The following is a 20,309-nucleotide window of genomic DNA, read 5'->3' on the forward strand; positions in this document are numbered from 1 at the left end:
GAACAGGTGAGTTCGTGGGTTACGTGGCTGGTCCTCACTGCAGGCTCCATGGAAGAGAAGAGGGAGGTCTTCTCCTACCTGGTCCATGTGGCCAAGTGCTGCTGGAACATGGGCAATTACAACGCTGTCATGGAGTTCCTGGCTGGTCTCAGGTTAGAAGGCATGAGCACGTGCACTCACACACACACGTACATAGTACGTACACACACATAGGATTTGTTAGTTGGACTGATTTATACGTAGTGTAATGTGTTTCCTTTGCTTGTCAGGTCCCGTAAGGTGCTTAAGATGTGGCAGTTCATGGACCAGTCGGACATCGAGACCATGAGAGGCCTGAAGGATGCCATGGCCCAGCATGAGTCTTCCACAGAGTACAAGAAGCTCGTCACCAGGGCACTCAATATCCCAGGATGCAAGGTGGGTCTGCTGTAGTTTAACTACATGAACCCTAGCATCCCTGTTCTGGGCACATTGCGTGGCGAGTTGTAAGCTTGTATATCGGCTATTTTCACCGAAGTGATTTGTTTGAAAAAAGGAGGGCACCAAGTAGGCTAAAAACAAAGTACATTAAAATTATTACGGGTCTAGATTTACAGCAGGTTAATTCTTGAATTAGTTTCACACAGACTTACTAACTTTTATTTTTGTTCTTTGTTCATTCTTTTTTACTTTAACCAATTCCTACATTCACTAAGCTTTTGTCACCCTGTGCAACCCATTCAAAAACTATTGTGTCATGACCATCAGCGATTTGCCGAGACATACTGTAGTTGAAAATAATGGGTTGTGATATGTACACCCAGGTGGTGCCGTTCTGTGGGGTGTTCCTGAAGGAACTGAGTGATGCACTGGATGGGACAGCCAGCATCATCAGCCTCAAACCACCTCTAGATGATACAGATGACTCACTGGAGGTAAGAGCGTGCGCACGCGCACACACACACACACTCACACTCACTCACACTCACACTCACACTCACACTCACACTCACACTCACTCTCAATCTCACTCACTCAGGTAGTGACTCTTTCTCGCTTTCTCTCTCTCTCTCACTTCCAATCCTGTCTGTCCGCCTCTTTCCCTAGTTTGTGTCCAACTACAGTGGACAACATAACTTCCTGTCTCGGTCTGGTTCTGATGGTCTCCACGTCCCAGAGAAGGAAGCCACTGTCAGCAACATCTTACAGATCATCAGGTACACAAAAAAATTGTTAACTGTTTCTAATGTGTTTATCTCTGCCAGGCTGGAAACCCTGGGTTGGAGATTATGTTTTCGCCTCTGTCCGTGTGTGTTTGTGTGTGAGTGAGTGATTGCATACGTGACCTTGGATCTAGTTTTGCAAAACCGATGGATTGATCAGCCTAAAACTTTTAAGTGCAGGCAGCCAGTAGGCAATGGAAGACACTTGACCCCAAATCTTTCAAAATGGCCCTCATGGTGGTGCTATACCAGCCCGTTTTCTAGTTTGTTCTTTGTTCTGATCTGTGCTTTATTCTACTCTACTATTCCACTCTGTGGTTTTCTTCTCTATTCTACACCTGGCTTGGTCACTTTTGTCTTTAATCTACAGCTCTACTCTACTGTTCCATGCTCTGTACAACCGTGTTCTACTCTGCTGTCTCCTGCCTGGTCCTTTTTGATTATTTCTACTTCTGTCCCCCTTAAGTTGTATTCCTCTCCTCTCCAATCCTCCTCAGGTCTTGTAATCGTAGTCTGGAGGCAGAGGATCCAGAGGACCCTTCCATCAGCCCCTCCTCTACCGGCCCCTCCCCCGCCTCCAGGAACAACTCCTTCAGGGACCGCAGTCGTAATCAGTCAGTACAAACTCTTTCACTGTATTTTCACCGTTTTTATTGAGTTCTTTCCCATTTTAAAATACAAGACATACAGTAACACGCAAGGAACGCAGTACAGAAAACAAAACAAACCCTAACAACCATATGCCCACCCACCCGTGCGCCAGCCCTGAGGGGAGAAGAATAGACAAAAAGAATAGACAAAAATAAGAATATATAAAAAGTGAACAAAATATATATTTATGAAAGAAAAGGGTCCCAAGTTCTAACAAAAAAAAAATATTCAAGGAACCTCTAGTTGTGAATTATTATTTTCTTGGTGTATGAAGGATGACAGGTCTTTTAGGCAGGATGACGTGGCAGGGGGGCTAGGACTTTTCCAGTGAAGCAAAATGCAGCGTCTCGCTATGAGGGAGGCGAACGCAACTAAATCTGCCTGGCACCTACTGAATCTGCCTATACCACGGGAGACACACCAACAATAGCGACTAGGGGACACGGAGGCACCGGAAAGCCAAAAACTGCAGAAACTTGCTCCAAAAAGGAGCAAGTTTTGGGCAGGAGTAGAAAGTATGTGTATGGTCTGCAGGAGAGTGAAGACACCTGGTACAGGAGTCGTTTGTGTCTGGAAACATTCTACTCAACTTGGCCCTAGTGTAGTGTGTCCTGTGGGCCACTTTAAATTGGACCACATACGGGCACATGGCATGCACAAGAAGAGTTTATCCTAGATAGCGCTTCACTCAACCATTCCTCACCCAACTCCGTCCCCAGTTCCTTCTCCCATGTATACCTCAACCCAGAGAGAGTAGTTATTTTAGAAGAGATAAGAGCACTGTAAATAGAAGAGAGGTTATTCAAAGTCTGAGGGGGACATTATAGACTCTACATAGTTTTTGCAGGTATGCAAGGGAAGGACGCGAAGTGAGTGCTTGCAAAGTTGCGTAATTGAAAGACTCTGAAAAAGCTTTTTTAAGATTTTGTAAATCAAATGTAGAGGCAATGTCTCCCAAAGATCTAAACAGTCCATCAGTATATAAATTGCTAAAGGAGCGGATCAAAAGGTCGGATCAAAAGGGTAAAAACAAATGATTATTACAGATAGGGGTGAGAACCGAGGGTCATTTCAATTCAATATGTTGTCTGAACTGGTTCCAAATTTTGAACGAAAAAAGAGCTACAGGGTTATTGGTATGTTGAGAGTAACGTGTTGGTAAAGGGGCAAAAAGTAATGACGAAAGAGAGGATTTATAGTACAGAAATTACTACCATGCTTAAAATGCGTAAAATATATAAATAAATGTACCTTAAAAGGACTGTTCCGTGAGTGCTGGTATTCTCTTATTGCTATAGTACAGGAATTAGCCTCCATACTACATCAAATAATGTCAGGGGAGTGACACCATTTATTTTAATCATTTGATGGTTTGCAGCCCAGTGATAGAATAGCATATATTGAGCTTCAATTCAATTATAATCTTGCCGTTGTCTGCTTCAAGCATGGTCAGTCCTGGAAGATGTGGTTCTCTGCTATGTTTCTGAATCCATCACAATTTTATATCTACTTGAAAAAAAAAAACTGAAAAACTATGTATATAGTGCTGCTTCAGGTGTCTCAAGGCCTTTATTGTGTGAAGCAGTGCATTGTAGTGATGCAACGATAGTTGCCCCCACAGCTGGATGCATTGTTGTCATAAAAAAGTTGTCATAAAAAAATATTATTTTATTTTCCGGGCTCTGTGTGTGAAACCCAAGAAAGCTGGAATGTCAAACAACAACTGCTTGAGAACATCCAGTGAAGCACTGTTTTTGTCATGGTAACACACAGCAGATGAGTCTCATGCAATTTGCCATAACATTATTCATACGTTTACATCATTATTATCAGCCTTTCGACAGCAGCATTATGACCATTCAAGAATGATAGCTTTGAACAGGAATGCAATTCAGCCTCCGTGTTCATAACAGTGATGTACGAACAATGGCTTCCCGAGGCGGAAAGCATTAGACACTTTAAAAACATTTTCCCTACATTTTTCTGGTTTATGTAGACTGTCACATTCCAGACTTTCTTTAGATACACCGTGCTTACATTGTAACTTCTGGGGACAGATTAACTGGATGCTTAACAAACCTTTATCTAGCGCTGGGTCACTCAGACTTTTCTTTCTAAACGCACAACACAGGCCTTGAGAGACTGGGCCGGTGAGGGAGCATATATTTCATTTTAGATTGTTATTACGATGAGGTGATGTTCCCATAAACACCTGGGTAACAGAGAAACAGGATAACAGGCTTTAGTTTCCTGTCAGGACTGGAAGAAATGGTAGCTCTGGTCGTCGTCTGAGCGCCGGTGGCCAGTCGGATTTCGGACTGATAGATGACGCCGACTTGTTGGAACATCTTATTTATTGTTATATGTTTTTTAATTTATTTGTACTGTAATGTTGTGTGTGTATCTGGAAGTGCATCTCTGTGTTGCTAGGAAGAGCTTTTTATTTGTCCTCTGAATTATGATGTCATGCTCTGATCAGGAATTTATAACAGGATGGCCTCATTTTCAGGCTTTGGATGTTCTGCTTGTCCCAGTCTGTATTGGAATCAGAATAAACATAAACTCTTCAGTTGCTAGGTGTCTTTTTTTTTTTTTTGTCTGCTTTATGCTTTAGTTGTGTGCTGAAAATAGTTGATCTACAAGCTCACAACACATTGCGTGGCAACGCTTTGTGAGCTTGTAGATCAGCTATTTTCAGCTCACAACCCTTAGTATGAGCTGTCCTGTCACCTCACCTGCTTCTTACTGTTCCTTTGACGTTCTCTGCTCTTCCCTTCTTTTCTTTTCATTTCTCCATTTCTATTCTCCATTTAGACAATTTTCTCGCCATTCTGTCCACTCTTCATCTGTCCCTCGTGCCTCTATTCTTTCCCGCTCTAGTTCTTTCAGGAACCCACAAGAGTCAAACCACATTGTGTAAGTGGCTATGAGAGTTTTAGGGATTTGTTGATTATATACTTGCCTGCTGAAGTTGTTGTGAAACAAAACAACGTGTAGATTAAAGAGGAACGTTGCCGGTATTTGAATCCTATCATTTCGGGGGTTGACCGAAGCATGTTAAAATCTGACTAAATCGGACACTTCCTAATGTGTTATGTGTCACGAGCTTGCACTGGAAAAATCGCCCCAAATCTGAAAACTTAGCTTGACCCAGCTGAGTGTTGCTCACAGAGAAGCGGGTGGGGGGGGGGATGTAAGGGGTTAAGTATCACCTCGATGCATTGACGGGGGCCGGGAAAAGAACCTGGGACTTTCTGCTTCACAGGCGTGCTCTCTACTCATTCAGCTATGGCTACCCATAAACTATATACTGTAGGCTGGAATTATGATGGTACTCACTTTGAATATTGGCAAAGTTCCCCTTTAAAGTACTGTACAAGTGAAGACGGTGTGAAGGATTCTGTTCCTTTTTTGAGAACTAATATTCACTAATCTGGTTCATACTGTAGATGTCTTGAGGAGAAACCATTAATCAGAAACCATATTAAAGGGATAGTTCACCCAAAAAAAAACGTATTTTCTATCAATTACACACCCATGAAGCCTTGAATTCATGGATTTATATTTATTTTTTTGTCGCATTCCTAAGCCAATAATTTGATGACCAGCTGACCGGTAGGCTGACCAGCAGACCGGTAGGCTGCGGTTCCGGTAGGAACCGCTGCCATTTATCAAATTATTGGCTTAGGAATGCGACAAAAAGCCAAAAAATATCCATGAATTCAAGTCTCCATGGGGTGACTAATCGATAGTAAACAATTCATTTTGGGGGTGAACTATCCCTTTAAGTTGCGATTATAAATGCATGATGCTTTTTGTTTGTTCCAACCCTGACATGACAGTACTTCTCATTATTTTGTAAGATCTAAATGTAAATAGTTATCATACCTTGCTTTACCCTGCAGTGTGTCTGGTTCAATCGACTTTGAATGAACTGTTCTCTATGACCTACAGCAGTGGTTCTCAATGTGGGGTCAAGAACATTGACGAGAAAGACATTCCTCTCTTCAGGGTTCCTTGGGGGGGGGTTCCAAATGGACCCTTAAAGGTCTGTAACTCTGAGAATGGACACTTATGGGCCCATTTGGTTCCATTTGTACACTCTCAAGAGTTATGGCAGTCCTTGAAACCTTGAATTTAAAAGGTTTTGAGAACCACTGACCTACAGTACAGTATACTGCAGCACTGTCAAAAACTCTCACTTCATTCTCCTATTTTTTTTCTCCATCATTCCTGTCTTTCTCCACTTTCCCTGCTGCCTCTCTGCCTTCTCTCCCTGTTCTCATTCCTCCACCCGTCTTGCACCGCTGTAGATTCACACTGGGCGACCTGTCGGACTCTGAGGGCGACCTGTCTGAGCCGGTTGCAAAGGAAGTGGAGTTTCAGGGCACAGAGGAGACGCACCAGGCCTTCAGCCACGGCACAGAGCTTATCCCCTGGTAAGACACACACACACACACACACACACACACACACACATACACACACACACACACACACACACACACACACACACACACACACACACACACACACACACACACACACACACACACACAGATAAACATAAATACATTTACACTTCTGTTCTTCTATTCAGGTATGTGTTGTCGCTGCAGCCAGATGTGCACCAGTTTCTGCTGCAGGGAGTCACGGTGATCCACTATGACCAGGACAGCCACCTGACGGCCCGCTGTCTGCTACGCCTCCAGCCTGACAACACCACACTCATCTGGGGTAAAGCATGACGAGGACCAATCAAAAATGGATGTCATGTAATGTAATAGAAATTACAGCCTGTTTCTAACTGGTTAGAAACGTAGTGGAGTAAAGACCAACAACCTTTTTAAAATTGCTGTGTCATTATTGTGTCATGTTGTAAATGTGTGCTACATTATGTACGGCAGGTAAGCCTCAGAGTGGAGGCTCTTCACCCATTGAACTGCCAGTGGGCCTGGGGCAGCCTGTGGCAGCTGGCCTGGCAGAGGGCCTGCTGGATCTGGGAGTGGTCAAGGTATAATTAACAAATTATAAACCCATTCACTTAATTCACCGGGGTCCCGCAGATGTCTATACTTGGCCCACTCCTTTTTTTCCCTCGCCAAAAACAGCCACTCTACAAGCCAACAACGCGTTGTGCGCTTGTTGATCTGTTATTTCTGCCGAAGCTTTGCTTATTTTTGCAGAATGTTTGCCTATTATGACATGCCCAGAATAAGGATGCTAGAGGTCATGTGGAGATGTTATTGATGATATAATAATCTATCATTCTACAACACTATAGATAACAGAGATCATGGGACCCAGGTTCACATGTGGGCTTGACACAACACTATATCACAATAATACTGTTTATATTTGATATTATTCAAAGTTAAACTGTCATTGTGGATGAAATTGTCTGTGAAAAGCTATCACTGCTGTTCTAGAATCTGGTGTAACTTTAGATTTTGTGTTTGAATGACAGGTGGCATTCATGGGTCAGATGACCCAAACTAAAGTGTCATGTATTTAACTTCCCAGGCAGTGTTCCTGGGTCACCACGGAGTGGATGTCCATGCTGTGTGTCTGCAGAACAAGCTGAGCCAGATGACAGCTGAGGAGAACGGACTCAGCCTCCTCTACGGTCTCAGCACCACTGATAACAGGTTCACCATCCAGCTTTACAATACTATTTGTAGATGTTTCCTTCATTTTGATGATTGTATTTAGGGCTGTCCACTAAATATAGTAGAATGATTGATTATTTGGTCAATTTGGTCTTTGTCGACCAAGTCTTTACTTTTTTCCATGCTGAATTATTTATTTGTTGATAAATGATGAGAACATATTGTAAACTATAGATATAACACTTAAACCATGTTCAACTAGGCATCCCTATTTTGCTCATATCATTATACTGTACTATAGGTGCTATTCAAAAATAGCAGATCTACAAGCTCACAACTGTCGCCATGCGACTAGTCATACAATGTGGTCATACAAAGTATACAAGGCTTATGTGCTTAATTCTACCAGGCCAATATCCCAACGCCACTGTGAAATCAACATTACAATGTGTAATTCTCTGGTCTCTGCAAGATTGTGAGCAGCAAACACAATTTTACCCTCATCACCGAATAGATTTAAATGGTAAATGGATGGTAATCCATTGAGGACAGCCCTAACTTTATTGTAGTTTCCTGTAGCTGTGAATGACTTGTCATTTGCTATAGATTTGAATTGCTCTATATTAACTGTACCTGTAGGCTTCTGCACTTCGTGGCGCCTAATCACACAGTCCAGGTGCTCTACAAGGGCCTATCAGAGCTGGTGAATGCAACCAGGAAGTTGAAGAGGTTTCCTGACCAGAGACTACAGTGGCTGAGGAAGCAGTATGTCAGTCTATATCAGGTATACTGTCATTCAAATAAATGTTTCTTTTTGTAAACTGGATCAAGCTAAATGCTTAATTAGAGGAGAAAAAGTGCAAATTGACAGCAAAATATATTCATTCCTTCTATATTTTTCTAATATACGCACGCAGTATAATATATATTTTCTTGTGTGCAGAACTTCAATAAGTCTTTTGATTAATTCAAGATAATATCAGACTTTACACGTGTGTGTGTGTGTGTGCGTGTGTGCGTGTGTGCGTGTGTGTGTGTGTGTGTGTGTGTGTGTGTCATTGTCTTTTGTTTGGGTGGATGTCTGCCAGGAGGATGCCCGGTACGAGGGTCCAACGTTAGCCCAGGCCATTGAGCTGTTTGGTGGGCGGCGGTGGAACATGGGTACAGGAGGGGCAGAAAAACCTGGTAACCAGAAAAACAGCCCATTGGGCAACCATGACAAAACCAAGAAGAAGAAGAAAGTCCTCGTCCGGGTGAGGACACAGCAAGTTCTTCTGCCTGACTTGCTTCCAAGAGTCCTAATGGTGCCTGTGTTTTAGTTAGGGCTGATTTGGCTCTTCATTAACTCTTTCACTGCCAGGAATTAATTAATGAATTCATCCGTCTCCGGTCCCCTTGCCAGCGAAAACGGTGATTTTACTGTACCTTTGAAAAATCATGGAATATTCTCCGTGACCTCCGTCCTCACGGAGATCGGCTCATTACACGCACGGGGGTGTCGTAGTATAGGGGGGGGGGGAATGGCCGTTCTAGAGCTATGGCCGCTTGTATGTGGCTTGTTTTTTTAAAAACAGCAGAAAAACAACAGAAAGCAGAGAGAATTTGACTTTTATAAATCCTTTAACATGAAAGGTGCCTAGATTTTTTGTTGTTGTGATCACGTGGTTTCTGGGTGTGCTCTTCAGCGCCCCCTCCCCCGTCCGTGGTAGTGAATGAGTTAAAATAACTGAAGTTATTGGCTTCCCATACTGAAATCTGTGTTTTTTTTGTTTTGTTTTTTGACCTGCAGGGAGACAGCGGTGATGCCACAGATGACGAGATGGTTTCCAGGAAAACGCGGAGCTGTAAGGAGGGACTGGGCCGCAACGGACTGGAGTTCTCAGACAGCGTAGACCAGGAGGAGCCAGGTGAGGAATTCTGGGATTTGGTCCATTCACAGGAAATCCATAAAAAGCACTCCAGTTTTGTATTGGCTTCATTTGTCCATAAACCTTGTGGGCTGTGAGGATATCGCAAGTGATCCCCCAAATAATTGACAAAACACTAAGATTATATTGATATGAGACCTTCACCTACAAAGACTACAGTATAATATGGTTTAATGTTGTTGATGTTTTACTTTCAATCCTAAAAGTGTACTCTGTATATTTCTTTACCCTTCACTATTTGTCTCTCCATAGAGGACAGCTTCTCTGGACCCTTTTCGCTCTCGTCCAATAGGAGCCCTGGAACGCTACCCACCTCCTCCTCTTCCTCCTCCACTTCCTCTTCCTCTAGCATGGCAGGCTCCAACCAGTCCCGCCCACAATCCTCTCCTATCCTATCAGGAAGCTCCAAGTCACAGTCGGGGTGTGTATAAAGTAGCTACTTTAGTAAGAGTGTGAAGTGGTGTTCACAATTAAGGCACTAGTTCTGTCATTGTATGACAAAGTACTGTATATTGTCGCTGTGGGTATGTCCAATACTGTTACCGGTACTTTGCAGGAAACGGAAAAATGACCTTTTTACAATGTAGTTATTATTTAGTCACAAGCTCTTGTTAACTCTTTCAGTGCCAATGAAATAAAAAAATTATTGCGAACTTTGCCAGAATTTTTGTTTTGTTTTTTCAAAGAAAATAAAAAGTGCTTAGGAAGCGAGATACAGCCTTTTTCAGTTTTAGGTTAAACAAAGAGTGGATGGAGCTGCAAATCTTCAGATAATGATATCTTGGGTTCTGAACACTTTTTTCAAGAAAAAAAATAAAAAATAAAATAAAAAACTTTTTTTACAATTTTTTTTATTATTTTTTTTTAACTCGGGATTTCTCGTTCTGGCACTGAGGGTATAACCCAAAAACTCGGGATAACTCGGGGTCTGGCACTGAGAGAGTTAATACTTTTCATTTCTTCATAATTAACAAAGCCCACAGATGCACTTAACCACTCTCACTTTAAAAATATATATATATATATAGCAGATCTACAAGGTCACAACGTGTTGCGAGCTTGTAGATCGGCTATTTTTCCTACTTTTGTGTGACACCATTATGACGAAGTAGGGCATTCAGTTACAAAAAAACATAAAAAGTTGAAATATGGAGATATGAGGTTTCTGCCCGACAGCAACGAAATTGACCTTAATAATAATAATAATATATTTTATTTATATTGCACTTTACATTTAAAACAAATCTGAAAGTGCTACAATACAGGGTAAAAAAAATGAATTTGCAACAAACACTAAAAATCTCTCTCTCTCTCTCTCTCTCTCTCTCTCTCTCTCTCTCTCTCTCTCTCTCTCAGCACATGGAGCAGTAAGTCATGGCACGGTCGTGGCAAAGGCTGTTTCAAAGGCTTCCAGAATCTCATGATCTCTGACAGCACCATGAGCTTCATTGAATTTGTTGAGCTCTTCAAGTCTTTCAGGTACACTAGATAACGGAACATCTTTCCACTTGGGCTGTCCCTTTAGTTTAATAACATGAGACTGCGCCTGAAGGCATCCAGAGAAAACTCAGATGAATTCAACCAATTTCTCAAGGCTATCTTACTAAAGATGCTTGCTGGGGGAATATTGTTGCAGTAGTTTATCATCTGTTGGCCTGAGGTTTTGGTTTTGACCTCACTTTGCTCCTATTGTTAACTCTAATCCGTCTGAAGCCTGGGTTTACGCAAGAACAGAGAATGAGAATAAGCAGTGGCTTTTCCTGCTTTCCTGATCTTGAGTGCAGCCCTGTGTAGGGCTGCAACTATCCATTATGTTCTCACGATTATTATATTGATTTCTTTTTCGATTAATCGAATAATTGAGAATCACATTTCTTTTGTTTTCTGTTTTTATCAACGAATTGACCCCCCAAAAAAGCCATGTTTTGTACTCATAGAAATGGCAAAAAGCTTTAAGATCTGCCATTTCCACTGTTTTGTAGTGTATATAAAGAAAAACAAAGAGAAAAAAGGAAAGAAATGCATATTTTATTTTAAATAAAAATGTATAATCGATTTGTTATATCAAGATCTTATTTTACGCAATCTATAATGTCCAAGTCCAGCAACTATTGGGGCTGAATAAAAAGCAAAACGCCATGCTAATTCAGAAGTTAGTTTAGCACAGTATATATAAAGATGTATTTTAATGTGAAAGCCTGTGTGTATTTGTCTGACAGCATCCGCAGTAGGAAGGACCTCAAGGAGTTGTTTGATACGTTTGCTGTGCCGTGCGGTCGCTCCAGTCAGGAATCCGCTCCGCTCTACACCAACCTCAGGATAGACGACAAAGACACTGGGCTGCAGCCTGACCTCGGTACACACACCTTTAATAGACATACACATACAGTAGACTTACAATATAGAGACACATATATAGTATGTAGACATACTGATTGATTGATTGATCAAATATTTTATTGACAAGTATAGCACAAGTAGAGCAGTACGTTACAAAAAGCCAAATGGATACTCACAAAAAAGCCAAAGGCTTGTTTCCATTGTGGTCCATGTAAACATTCAACATCTTTACAAGCAACAATACAACAAACAAACAGTACAAAGAAATACACACATATACAGTTAGACATACACTATACAGAGACATACTGTATACCTGTCTTTTGACATATACACACATACTGTACAGTAGACATACATACTGTACATACAGTACATACATACTGTACATTCTGTACATGCATACAAGTCATACATACATGCATGCATACATACATACATACATACATACATACATACATACATACATACATACATACATACATACATGCATACAGTGTGGGCCAGTGTCCATGAGCTGAACCCCTAACTGCTCCCAATGAGCAGGTTGGTGTCTTGTATGCTTTCCTCTGCTGACAGTGTGTGAAGGTATGCGTGAATGGGTTAATGTAATGCATATTGTAAAGGCTTTGGATAAAGGCACCATTTAACCCATTAACTCATTCACTGCCACAATTATTGCTGGCCGCGTTTGCCCACTGCCAGAGATTTTTCATTTAAAAAAAAAAGTACTCAGGAGCCGAGATACAGAATTTTTAAGTTAACAAGGAAGTGGATGGGAGTGTAGATCTTTAAACAATCATATCTCCTTGGTCTTTGGGTCAAATTTGAAAAAAAAACTAAAAAAAAAAAAAAAAAAAAAAATTAATTTTTTTCAAAAAAAAAAAATTACGTTTTTTACGTCAGTGGCAGGATTGGTAAACGGGACAAATTACGTTTTTTACGTCAGTGGCAGTGAATGAGTTAAGGCCTGAGGCTGATTCTACAAATGTCTTCTAAATCTTAACAGTTTTCTGAATAACGTACGTTGCCATGTCAGTGGTGCTCAAACCTTTTCATGTCAAGGACCCCCAAAATAATATGGATTTGGCCGCCAAAAGCAAAGATTTGAGTTACAAATGAGTTACAAAATATTTTCGTATATTCAAAGATGTATAAAATGTGGTTACACAGATGCGTTCCCGGTTTTAATGGGTTAACATTTACAATATACAGACACGTATACAGTACACACATAAAGCAGACATTACAGTATATGCTGTAGGCATACACACACACACAGTAGACATAGAGTCACAGACACATTCACACATGTAATTATTATAGACATATACTGACGCGGGCATATACACATGCAGTGGTCACACCGAGACATGTTTTTCTTATACTCTGATTTGTATTCCCTTGATTGCCCCCTTCTCTCCTTCACCTCCTCTCTTCCCTTCTCCCTGGCTCCTTGTCTCTCGCTCCTCCACTGTGTCCCCCCCCTTCCAGACCTACTAACCCGTAACGGTTCTGACCTGGGCCTGTTCATCCGCACGCGCCAGCAGATGTCCGACAACCAGAAGCAGATCTCGGACGCCATCGCCGCCGCCAGCATAGTGACCAACGGGACGGGGGTGGAGAACGCGTCGCTGGGCGTCCTGGGACTGGCCATCCCTCAGCTTAACGACTTCCTCGTCAACTGCCAGAGGGAACACCTGAGCTACGATGAGATACTCAGTATCATACAGGTAGGCGTGGTCTGCAAAGGACTAGAGAGACGATTGGATGGATGGTTTTTTGGTTAAATGGAGGGATGGATGGATGAAGGAAGAGAGTGGGAATGGATGGTTGGTTGGTGGGATGGATGGATGGATGGATGGAGGTAAACCGCACCTACCAAATGGAATTCGGGTATGGATCGAGGAGAGAGGCAACGAGAATAAAAACAATGGAAGAAGGGATGAATGGAGACAGAGAAAGGGGGTAGAGGGGGATGAGTGAAGGACTGATACAGTAACATGGGAAGAGAGTGTGAACAGATGATGGATAGCAGGTAGAATGTATGGAACCTGAGACGGAGGAAGGAAAGAATCAGAGCTGATCAATAGTATTGATGAAACATCATATTTGTTTTTTTTCTCCTCCAGAAATTTGAGCCTTCATCAAGCATGCGCCAAATGGGCTGGATGTCATTTGAGGGCTTCGCTAGGTATTATAACCACGTTCAATTAATGTGAAATGAACACTCAATAGGGATGGGAATTTGATTTTATCGATACCAATGCCATTTGTGATTTGTTAATCAGTCTGATTCTTTATCTATTCCCTTATTGATTCCTGTAAAGTTTCAGTAATGGCATCATCGTTTTATAAGCAACTGACAGAAAATCATCATAAGAGATATTGATAAGTTCAGGGCCATACAATGTCGATTCTCAGAGTTAACGATTCTTGATTCCCATCCTTATAATTTACTGTATATTATTGAAACATTTCTTCAGTCATCATTACCACCCATTTCTGTGCTTTTAATTGAACCCTCACGGTGTACCAACCCTGACCGGCACTCTCTTCTGAGCAGGTACCTGATGGACAAGGACAACTTTGCGTCGCGTAACGAGGAGTCCCAGGTGAATCCGGAGGAGCTCCAGTACCCCATGTCCTACTACTACGTGGAGTCGTCCCACAACACCTATCTGACTGGACACCAGCTGAAAGGAGAGTCCTCTGTGGAACTGTACAGTCATGTGAGTCTGTCAGTCGCTCACTGTTCATTATGGCAAGGGTTCCCAAACTTATCAGGCAGCGACCTCCCAAAATAATCATATTTTTTTACTGGGGACCCCCCACCCTGACAAGCACATGGGAGGCGTTGTGAGCTTGTAGTTCGGCTATTTTCATAATGTTTGCCTCTTTCTTACGTAATATTTAACAATTTTTTTAAATAGACAAAACAGCTGATCTACAAGCTCACAACGCACCAATGCACTGTGAGCTTTTAAATAGGCTCGTTTAACTATTTTTAAATAGGTCTTAAGTGATTAATTCATTATGTAATTTTGTATGGGAAACAGAACATTTCTTTTTTTGGGTCTTGAGCTGAAAAGGTTTGGGAATCCCTGCTGGTCTGCACTGACCACTGTAGTAGTGATGTAGGATAATTGCAAGCAGGCGTGCTCTTTCTTTGATGATATTTTTAATATAATTCCTAGCATGAAGATTCTTCCCTGAGTCAACGATGTAAGATCTTTTCCCTTTCTCAGGATTTCAGTTTTCCCGTGGTCACATAACCCCACATAAATTCTCCAGGGAGTTTTGTGTTTTTTCCCCCTGATGTTTGTGTGAGCCTCCTGACCATCATATCATCTCCCCAGTGCTGTTTTATCTTATTATGGGATGTGACGGTTGCCTAGGTGCTGCTGCAGGGCTGTCGGAGCGTAGAGCTGGACTGCTGGGATGGAGATGACGGCATGCCCATCATCTACCACGGACACACCCTCACCACCAAGATTCCCTTCAAGGTTAGTGCTGGGGGGGTGGGGGGGACATTCAGGTTTGTTGTTGGCCTTAGGTGGCATGAAGTCTAGTTGGCCAGCAACAGGGTGAGCCACCAGTCAAGTAGATATATTCGGCAAAAATAAAAAATCTGTTAGATCTGCTAGATTGTATACTACAGGTAGGGGGGGTGCCATGCATTGTGACATCCTTGGTTCGAATCTGGTTCAGGACCTCTCTTTAGCTCTCTATCTCCAGTGCACTATGCAATAAAGAGAGCAGATCAACAAGCATAGAGCTTGTTGATCTGCTGTTTTTGTTAAAATGAAAAACATTTGAACAATGTTGAAAATGTGCCCAAAATAGGGATGTCAGGGTCTTGGGAATAACTTTTTTATCATTAAAAAAAATAAAAAGAAGAAGCTGTTCCAGTGTAAAGATGAGAAGCCCACAGGATGGAGAAGGGCCTGGATCCGCCAACTTGTTGTTTTTAGGATCAGTTTGTCTCCTAGGAGGTAATAATGAATCACATGAATTGGATGACACTGTATCACTTTTCCTAAAAGCCTTCCAGAGCTCTATTAATCAGCTTTAAAGTATCACTCCAAAATAACATGACCACATTGATTGTGTCTGTTAGACAGTCAGTGCCGGCAAGGAAAGGAAACATTTTTGGATTCTTTCATACTATCAGGAAGACCAAAAAATAGATTTATGAGCTGAGAGATGTGCTTTTGAATTATTGCCTCTGACTTGATGACTTTAAATGACTTTAACCTTCGTTGACCGGGTTCCCTCAGGGGTCTTGGGGCATGCCTTGTTTTTCCCTGTCAAAGCCAAATCTCTCAAATGGCCAATTCAACACGTTGTGAGCTTGTAGATCTGCGATTTTTGCATGAATGTTCCCTGAATGTTCGCCTATTATGGCATGCCCAGAATAGGGATGCTAGGGTTCAAGTGGTTACAGTTGGGAGACTTTCCAGAAATGGATGGATCTTTATCTCTTTCTCTCTCACACACACACACACACACACACGCACGTGTGCGCACACACACACACACACACACACACACACACACACACACACACACACACACACATACACACACACACACACACACACACACACACACACACACACACACACACACACACACACACACACACAGGATGCAATTAATTCAGGGCTTTCAGTATGTCCCTGGCACTATATAATGTACGCCAACAGGAAACATTTCCACTCTCTACCCATGGAAGAATTCACTTCAGTCCAAGCACTAATTCCATTGTGGAGTTGTTAGACCAAACAAATGAGGATCTTTTGAATGCATGTCCAGTGATGTCTGTTCACCAGCTACGTTCCTCCTGGAGGGAAACATCACCATTACTTAGTTTTATGTCATGAGAGTTTGGACTAAATGGTACACGTGTATTATATATTATATATATATATATATTGCCAAGTCTGTTATGGAATCTCTGTCATACTGTATGGGTATGTTATGCAATTTCCATGACCTTAAACATTGACTACGTAGTCAATGTTCTTCTGACTGTATACAGTCAGAAGTTAACTCTCTCAGTGCCACGCCCCGAGATATCCCGAGTTTTTCCCGAGTGCCCTCAGTGCCAGCACGAGAAATCCCGAGTTTTTACTTTTGACTGTGGTCGCGCTATTCTGTTTATTTTTCATGATCACTTTCGCTTCCTGACTCCTTCAGACTCATTGGGTTCCGGTTTCATGACGCAGATTCCGTTTCCGGTTCTCATATTTTTCCCGCGGTCATTTTCGGCCAGAATAGGGAAAGTCACGTTTTTTCACACGGTATAAAAAACAAACGGAGAGGTCCACGTCTACTCTCTTTGGTCTGGGTGACGATCAGTCATCGTAGTCGTGTATCACATCGTAATTTAGCCCAACGATTGTCAAAAATGTCAACATCCGGTTATGACCGGATGTGACGTGAGCCTGTTTGGGAGGGGGCGAGTGAGCCAGCGAGATCATCAATGTGTCGATTTGTTGCTCTCTACTGGTAGAACTGTATTATGGGTTTAAAAACCCAATCAGATCATTTATTTGAATGAAAAATTACAAAAAAAACGAAAAAAAAAAAAACCAATTGCTGGCACTGGGGGAGTACTTTATGAAAATACTCTTGGCACTGAGAGAGTTAAATGTAACAACAACTTTTTTACTAATTTACATTAGTAATAATCTCCCAGTTGGAGAATTCACTCAGCATTGGTTTCAGTGGTGAATTTTTGCATGAGGAATGTTTCTTGACAATGACACTGAATGTGACAGAGAGGATCTAATATTAGATTGACCACATGAACCCTAACATCCCTATACTGGGACAAATATTAGGCAAAAACAGCCGATCTACAAGCTCGTAAATCGGATATTTTTGGCGAAGATACTTACTGTGTAGAAGGGAAAAAAGGAGGGGGCCTAGTACAGTATTGACCCCTGGGGGACTCTGGTCAACAAAGCACATACGGTAAGGTTTAAGTGGTTAATGTTAATACATCTATCTCATTTCCTTTCTTCTCCTGACTGTAGGATGTGGTGGAGGCCATAAACCGCTCTGCGTTTGTCAACTCTGACATGCCCGTCGTCCTCTCAATAGAGAACCACTGCTCCCTGCCTCAGCAGCGCAAGATGGCTGAGATCTTTAAGGTAAGGATGTTCCTACATCTGCAGTCTCATATTGTACACTACTTGATCAGACCCTGTAGACCAGAACAGTTTAACACATTGAGTGCCAGTCGCGTAGATCTACGCGAACCTACTTAATTGCGCAGATATACACAAAGTTTTTTTTTTTTTTACTCACAAGGTTGACTTTTCATTGTAGGCCTCGTTCGCCACGACACATTTCATTGTAGCACCACCGGAAACGGAATTATCTGGGATCCGGAAATTCCGGATCCCATCCGCTTCCACTCTAAACCGGAAATTAAAAGTCGATTTTCTCGGTTGTTGCTTTTCTCATCGCTGATCGCTGTTTAGATGAAACCGCTGTAGCTTCAAGATGGCGGATCGGATTTCGAAACGGTTTTCGCTGGCCGTTTCACACAGATCCCCTGTGTGTTTACAAACAGTTGAACGCGTGATTTTAACGGATTTAGCGATGTCTGTGGCGACGTGAAAAAAACAATAAATCGCTGGCACTGGTGAGTACATTATGATATTAAACTCTGGCATGGAATGTGTTAAGGAACAAACAAAAACCTAAATAAATAGTATTCTTGTATTCTTCAGTGTGCTGTATTAAGAATGAAAATAATTTCTTTGTGTCACTGAAATCATCGAAGTTATACAGTAGTTTGGACCAGTTTAAATAGTGATTTTATAATCCCACAGAACCACAAGGGTGCTCTCCATCATGGATGGACGCCATATTTGTCAATAAATAATTATCTGATGTTAATTTCACTGATTCAGCCACATTCATTGAGAACTTAAAACCTAGGGTTAGACACCAAAACGACCTTTCTAGGTTGAATAGTATTGGAGATTTTAAGCTTGTGATAGCCATCATGGACGCCATCTTGAAAATGACACCTTTTCGTCTTCCAGTCTTGTTCTGGGAGCTGGTTTGTCTGTATCAACTGTTCAAATGTCATTAAATTATTATTTAAAAATACATATCCCAATTTGTTTATACCTTTATTTTCCCATTGCTGAATGCCAGCATCTGACGCTCCGGGCAGGAACTCTGGATTATCATAATTGAGGGTAAATGTGAATGTTATTTTAGACCTCCACACCTTTGTAAAAAGCCAAAGACATCTGGGTATAAGTCTGATACACTGTACGTCATGGGATATCACTCTGCTTTCATCTTAGACAGCTTCCCAGCATTCCACCCTGTATAGATGGAGGAGAGATGGACTTCTAAGCATTCTGATAATGTCTAAAATGCCTCTTATGTTGAGAACGTTTTTTTTGTATCCTGAGATTGAGAGGTCAGTTCACATCACCACAGGGGATGTTTATTTTGTAGTGCCCTTTTGTTTTGATAAGGACACTTTCATTTTCTCTTAACGGAGGATGGATGCCTCCCATGCTCATGAGAACAGTATAGAAACCTTGACTCTTCTCTTCTCTTCTCTCTCTAAAGAGAGAGAAGGCTTTTTTGGGGGCTTTTCTGCCTTTATTTATAGTATACAGGGGAGATTGACAGGAAACGGGGAGACATAACAAAGGTCGTCGGGATCGGGATTCGAACCCGCGACACGCTGCATTAGAGCCTATATGTGGTATGCGCCTGGAACGTTAGGCCAGCGGGCGCCCTCCTCTCCTCTCCTCTCCTCTCCTCTCCTCTCCTCCCCATATGACATTTGTCAACGTGCGTCCATCTTAATCACCGTTGTGTGTATTTGTTTACCAGACGGTCTGCGGAGAACGTCTGGTGACGCGTTTCCTCTTTGAGAGTGACTTCAGTGATGACCCCCTCCTGCCGTCACCGCTGCAGCTCAGACGGAAGATCCTGCTCAAGAACAAGAAGCTGAAAGCCCACCAGGCCCCCGTGGATATACTCAAACAGAAGGTAGGCTGTGTTAAGTGTCCAGATTGACCCATTTTGAGGACATGTATATCCGTATGTCCATTTGCAGACACACATGATAGAGAAATAGGTGACACACACACACACACACACACACACACACACACACACACACACACACACACACACACACACACACACACACACACACTCCATCAGTGTATATAGTAGAGAACATATAGAGTGCTAGGTATACATCATTGTACATATTAAGACCTGTATCTATCAGACATGCATGCTCTCATTTCCTCTCACTCTGTCACACAAAGGCCTCTAGTTTGAGGTTGGCAACATTAACCACTTAAACACTATATACTTCATTGATTAGGAAGGCCACATCCACATTATTGTACCAGGGAATCTCAACAGGGACGGGTGATATTTGTTTACACCTGCGTTAACATCGTTAACGCCTGTTTACCAGCCTCAAACTAGAAGTCATACTCTTGTTCTTGCTTGTATTCTCTGTCACACACACACACACACACAAACAAACACACATTTTCTCCCTTTTGCTTTCCATC

The 20,309-nt window shown here is 42.0% G+C and overlaps 1 protein-coding gene across 3 annotated transcripts in view; it reads left to right on the forward strand.

Annotated features, from left to right (window-relative positions):
- plce1 (phospholipase C, epsilon 1) overlaps positions 1-20,309 on the forward strand; it is a 124,407-nt gene that overhangs the window by 76,253 nt on the left and 27,845 nt on the right. For all 3 annotated transcript variants that reach the window (XM_080454551.1, XM_080454552.1, XM_080454553.1), the window contains 21 exons: positions 7-152; positions 270-417; positions 804-914; positions 1,087-1,196; positions 1,700-1,816; positions 6,167-6,292; positions 6,454-6,590; positions 6,761-6,867; positions 7,377-7,501; positions 8,102-8,246; positions 8,551-8,715; positions 9,252-9,369; positions 9,643-9,811; positions 10,747-10,869; positions 11,610-11,746; positions 13,225-13,463; positions 13,863-13,924; positions 14,297-14,462; positions 15,129-15,236; positions 17,775-17,891; positions 19,609-19,767. In XM_080454551.1, the coding sequence (XP_080310677.1) occupies positions 7-152; positions 270-417; positions 804-914; positions 1,087-1,196; positions 1,700-1,816; positions 6,167-6,292; positions 6,454-6,590; positions 6,761-6,867; positions 7,377-7,501; positions 8,102-8,246; positions 8,551-8,715; positions 9,252-9,369; positions 9,643-9,811; positions 10,747-10,869; positions 11,610-11,746; positions 13,225-13,463; positions 13,863-13,924; positions 14,297-14,462; positions 15,129-15,236; positions 17,775-17,891; positions 19,609-19,767 (2,835 nt within the window). The remainder of the gene's footprint in view (positions 1-6; positions 153-269; positions 418-803; positions 915-1,086; positions 1,197-1,699; positions 1,817-6,166; positions 6,293-6,453; positions 6,591-6,760; positions 6,868-7,376; positions 7,502-8,101; positions 8,247-8,550; positions 8,716-9,251; positions 9,370-9,642; positions 9,812-10,746; positions 10,870-11,609; positions 11,747-13,224; positions 13,464-13,862; positions 13,925-14,296; positions 14,463-15,128; positions 15,237-17,774; positions 17,892-19,608; positions 19,768-20,309) is intronic.

The sequence above is a fragment of the Gymnoscopelus braueri genome (genome assembly GCF_963280865.1).
Source record: "Gymnoscopelus braueri genome assembly, chromosome: 17".
Taxonomy (NCBI): domain Eukaryota; kingdom Metazoa; phylum Chordata; class Actinopteri; order Myctophiformes; family Myctophidae; genus Gymnoscopelus; species Gymnoscopelus braueri.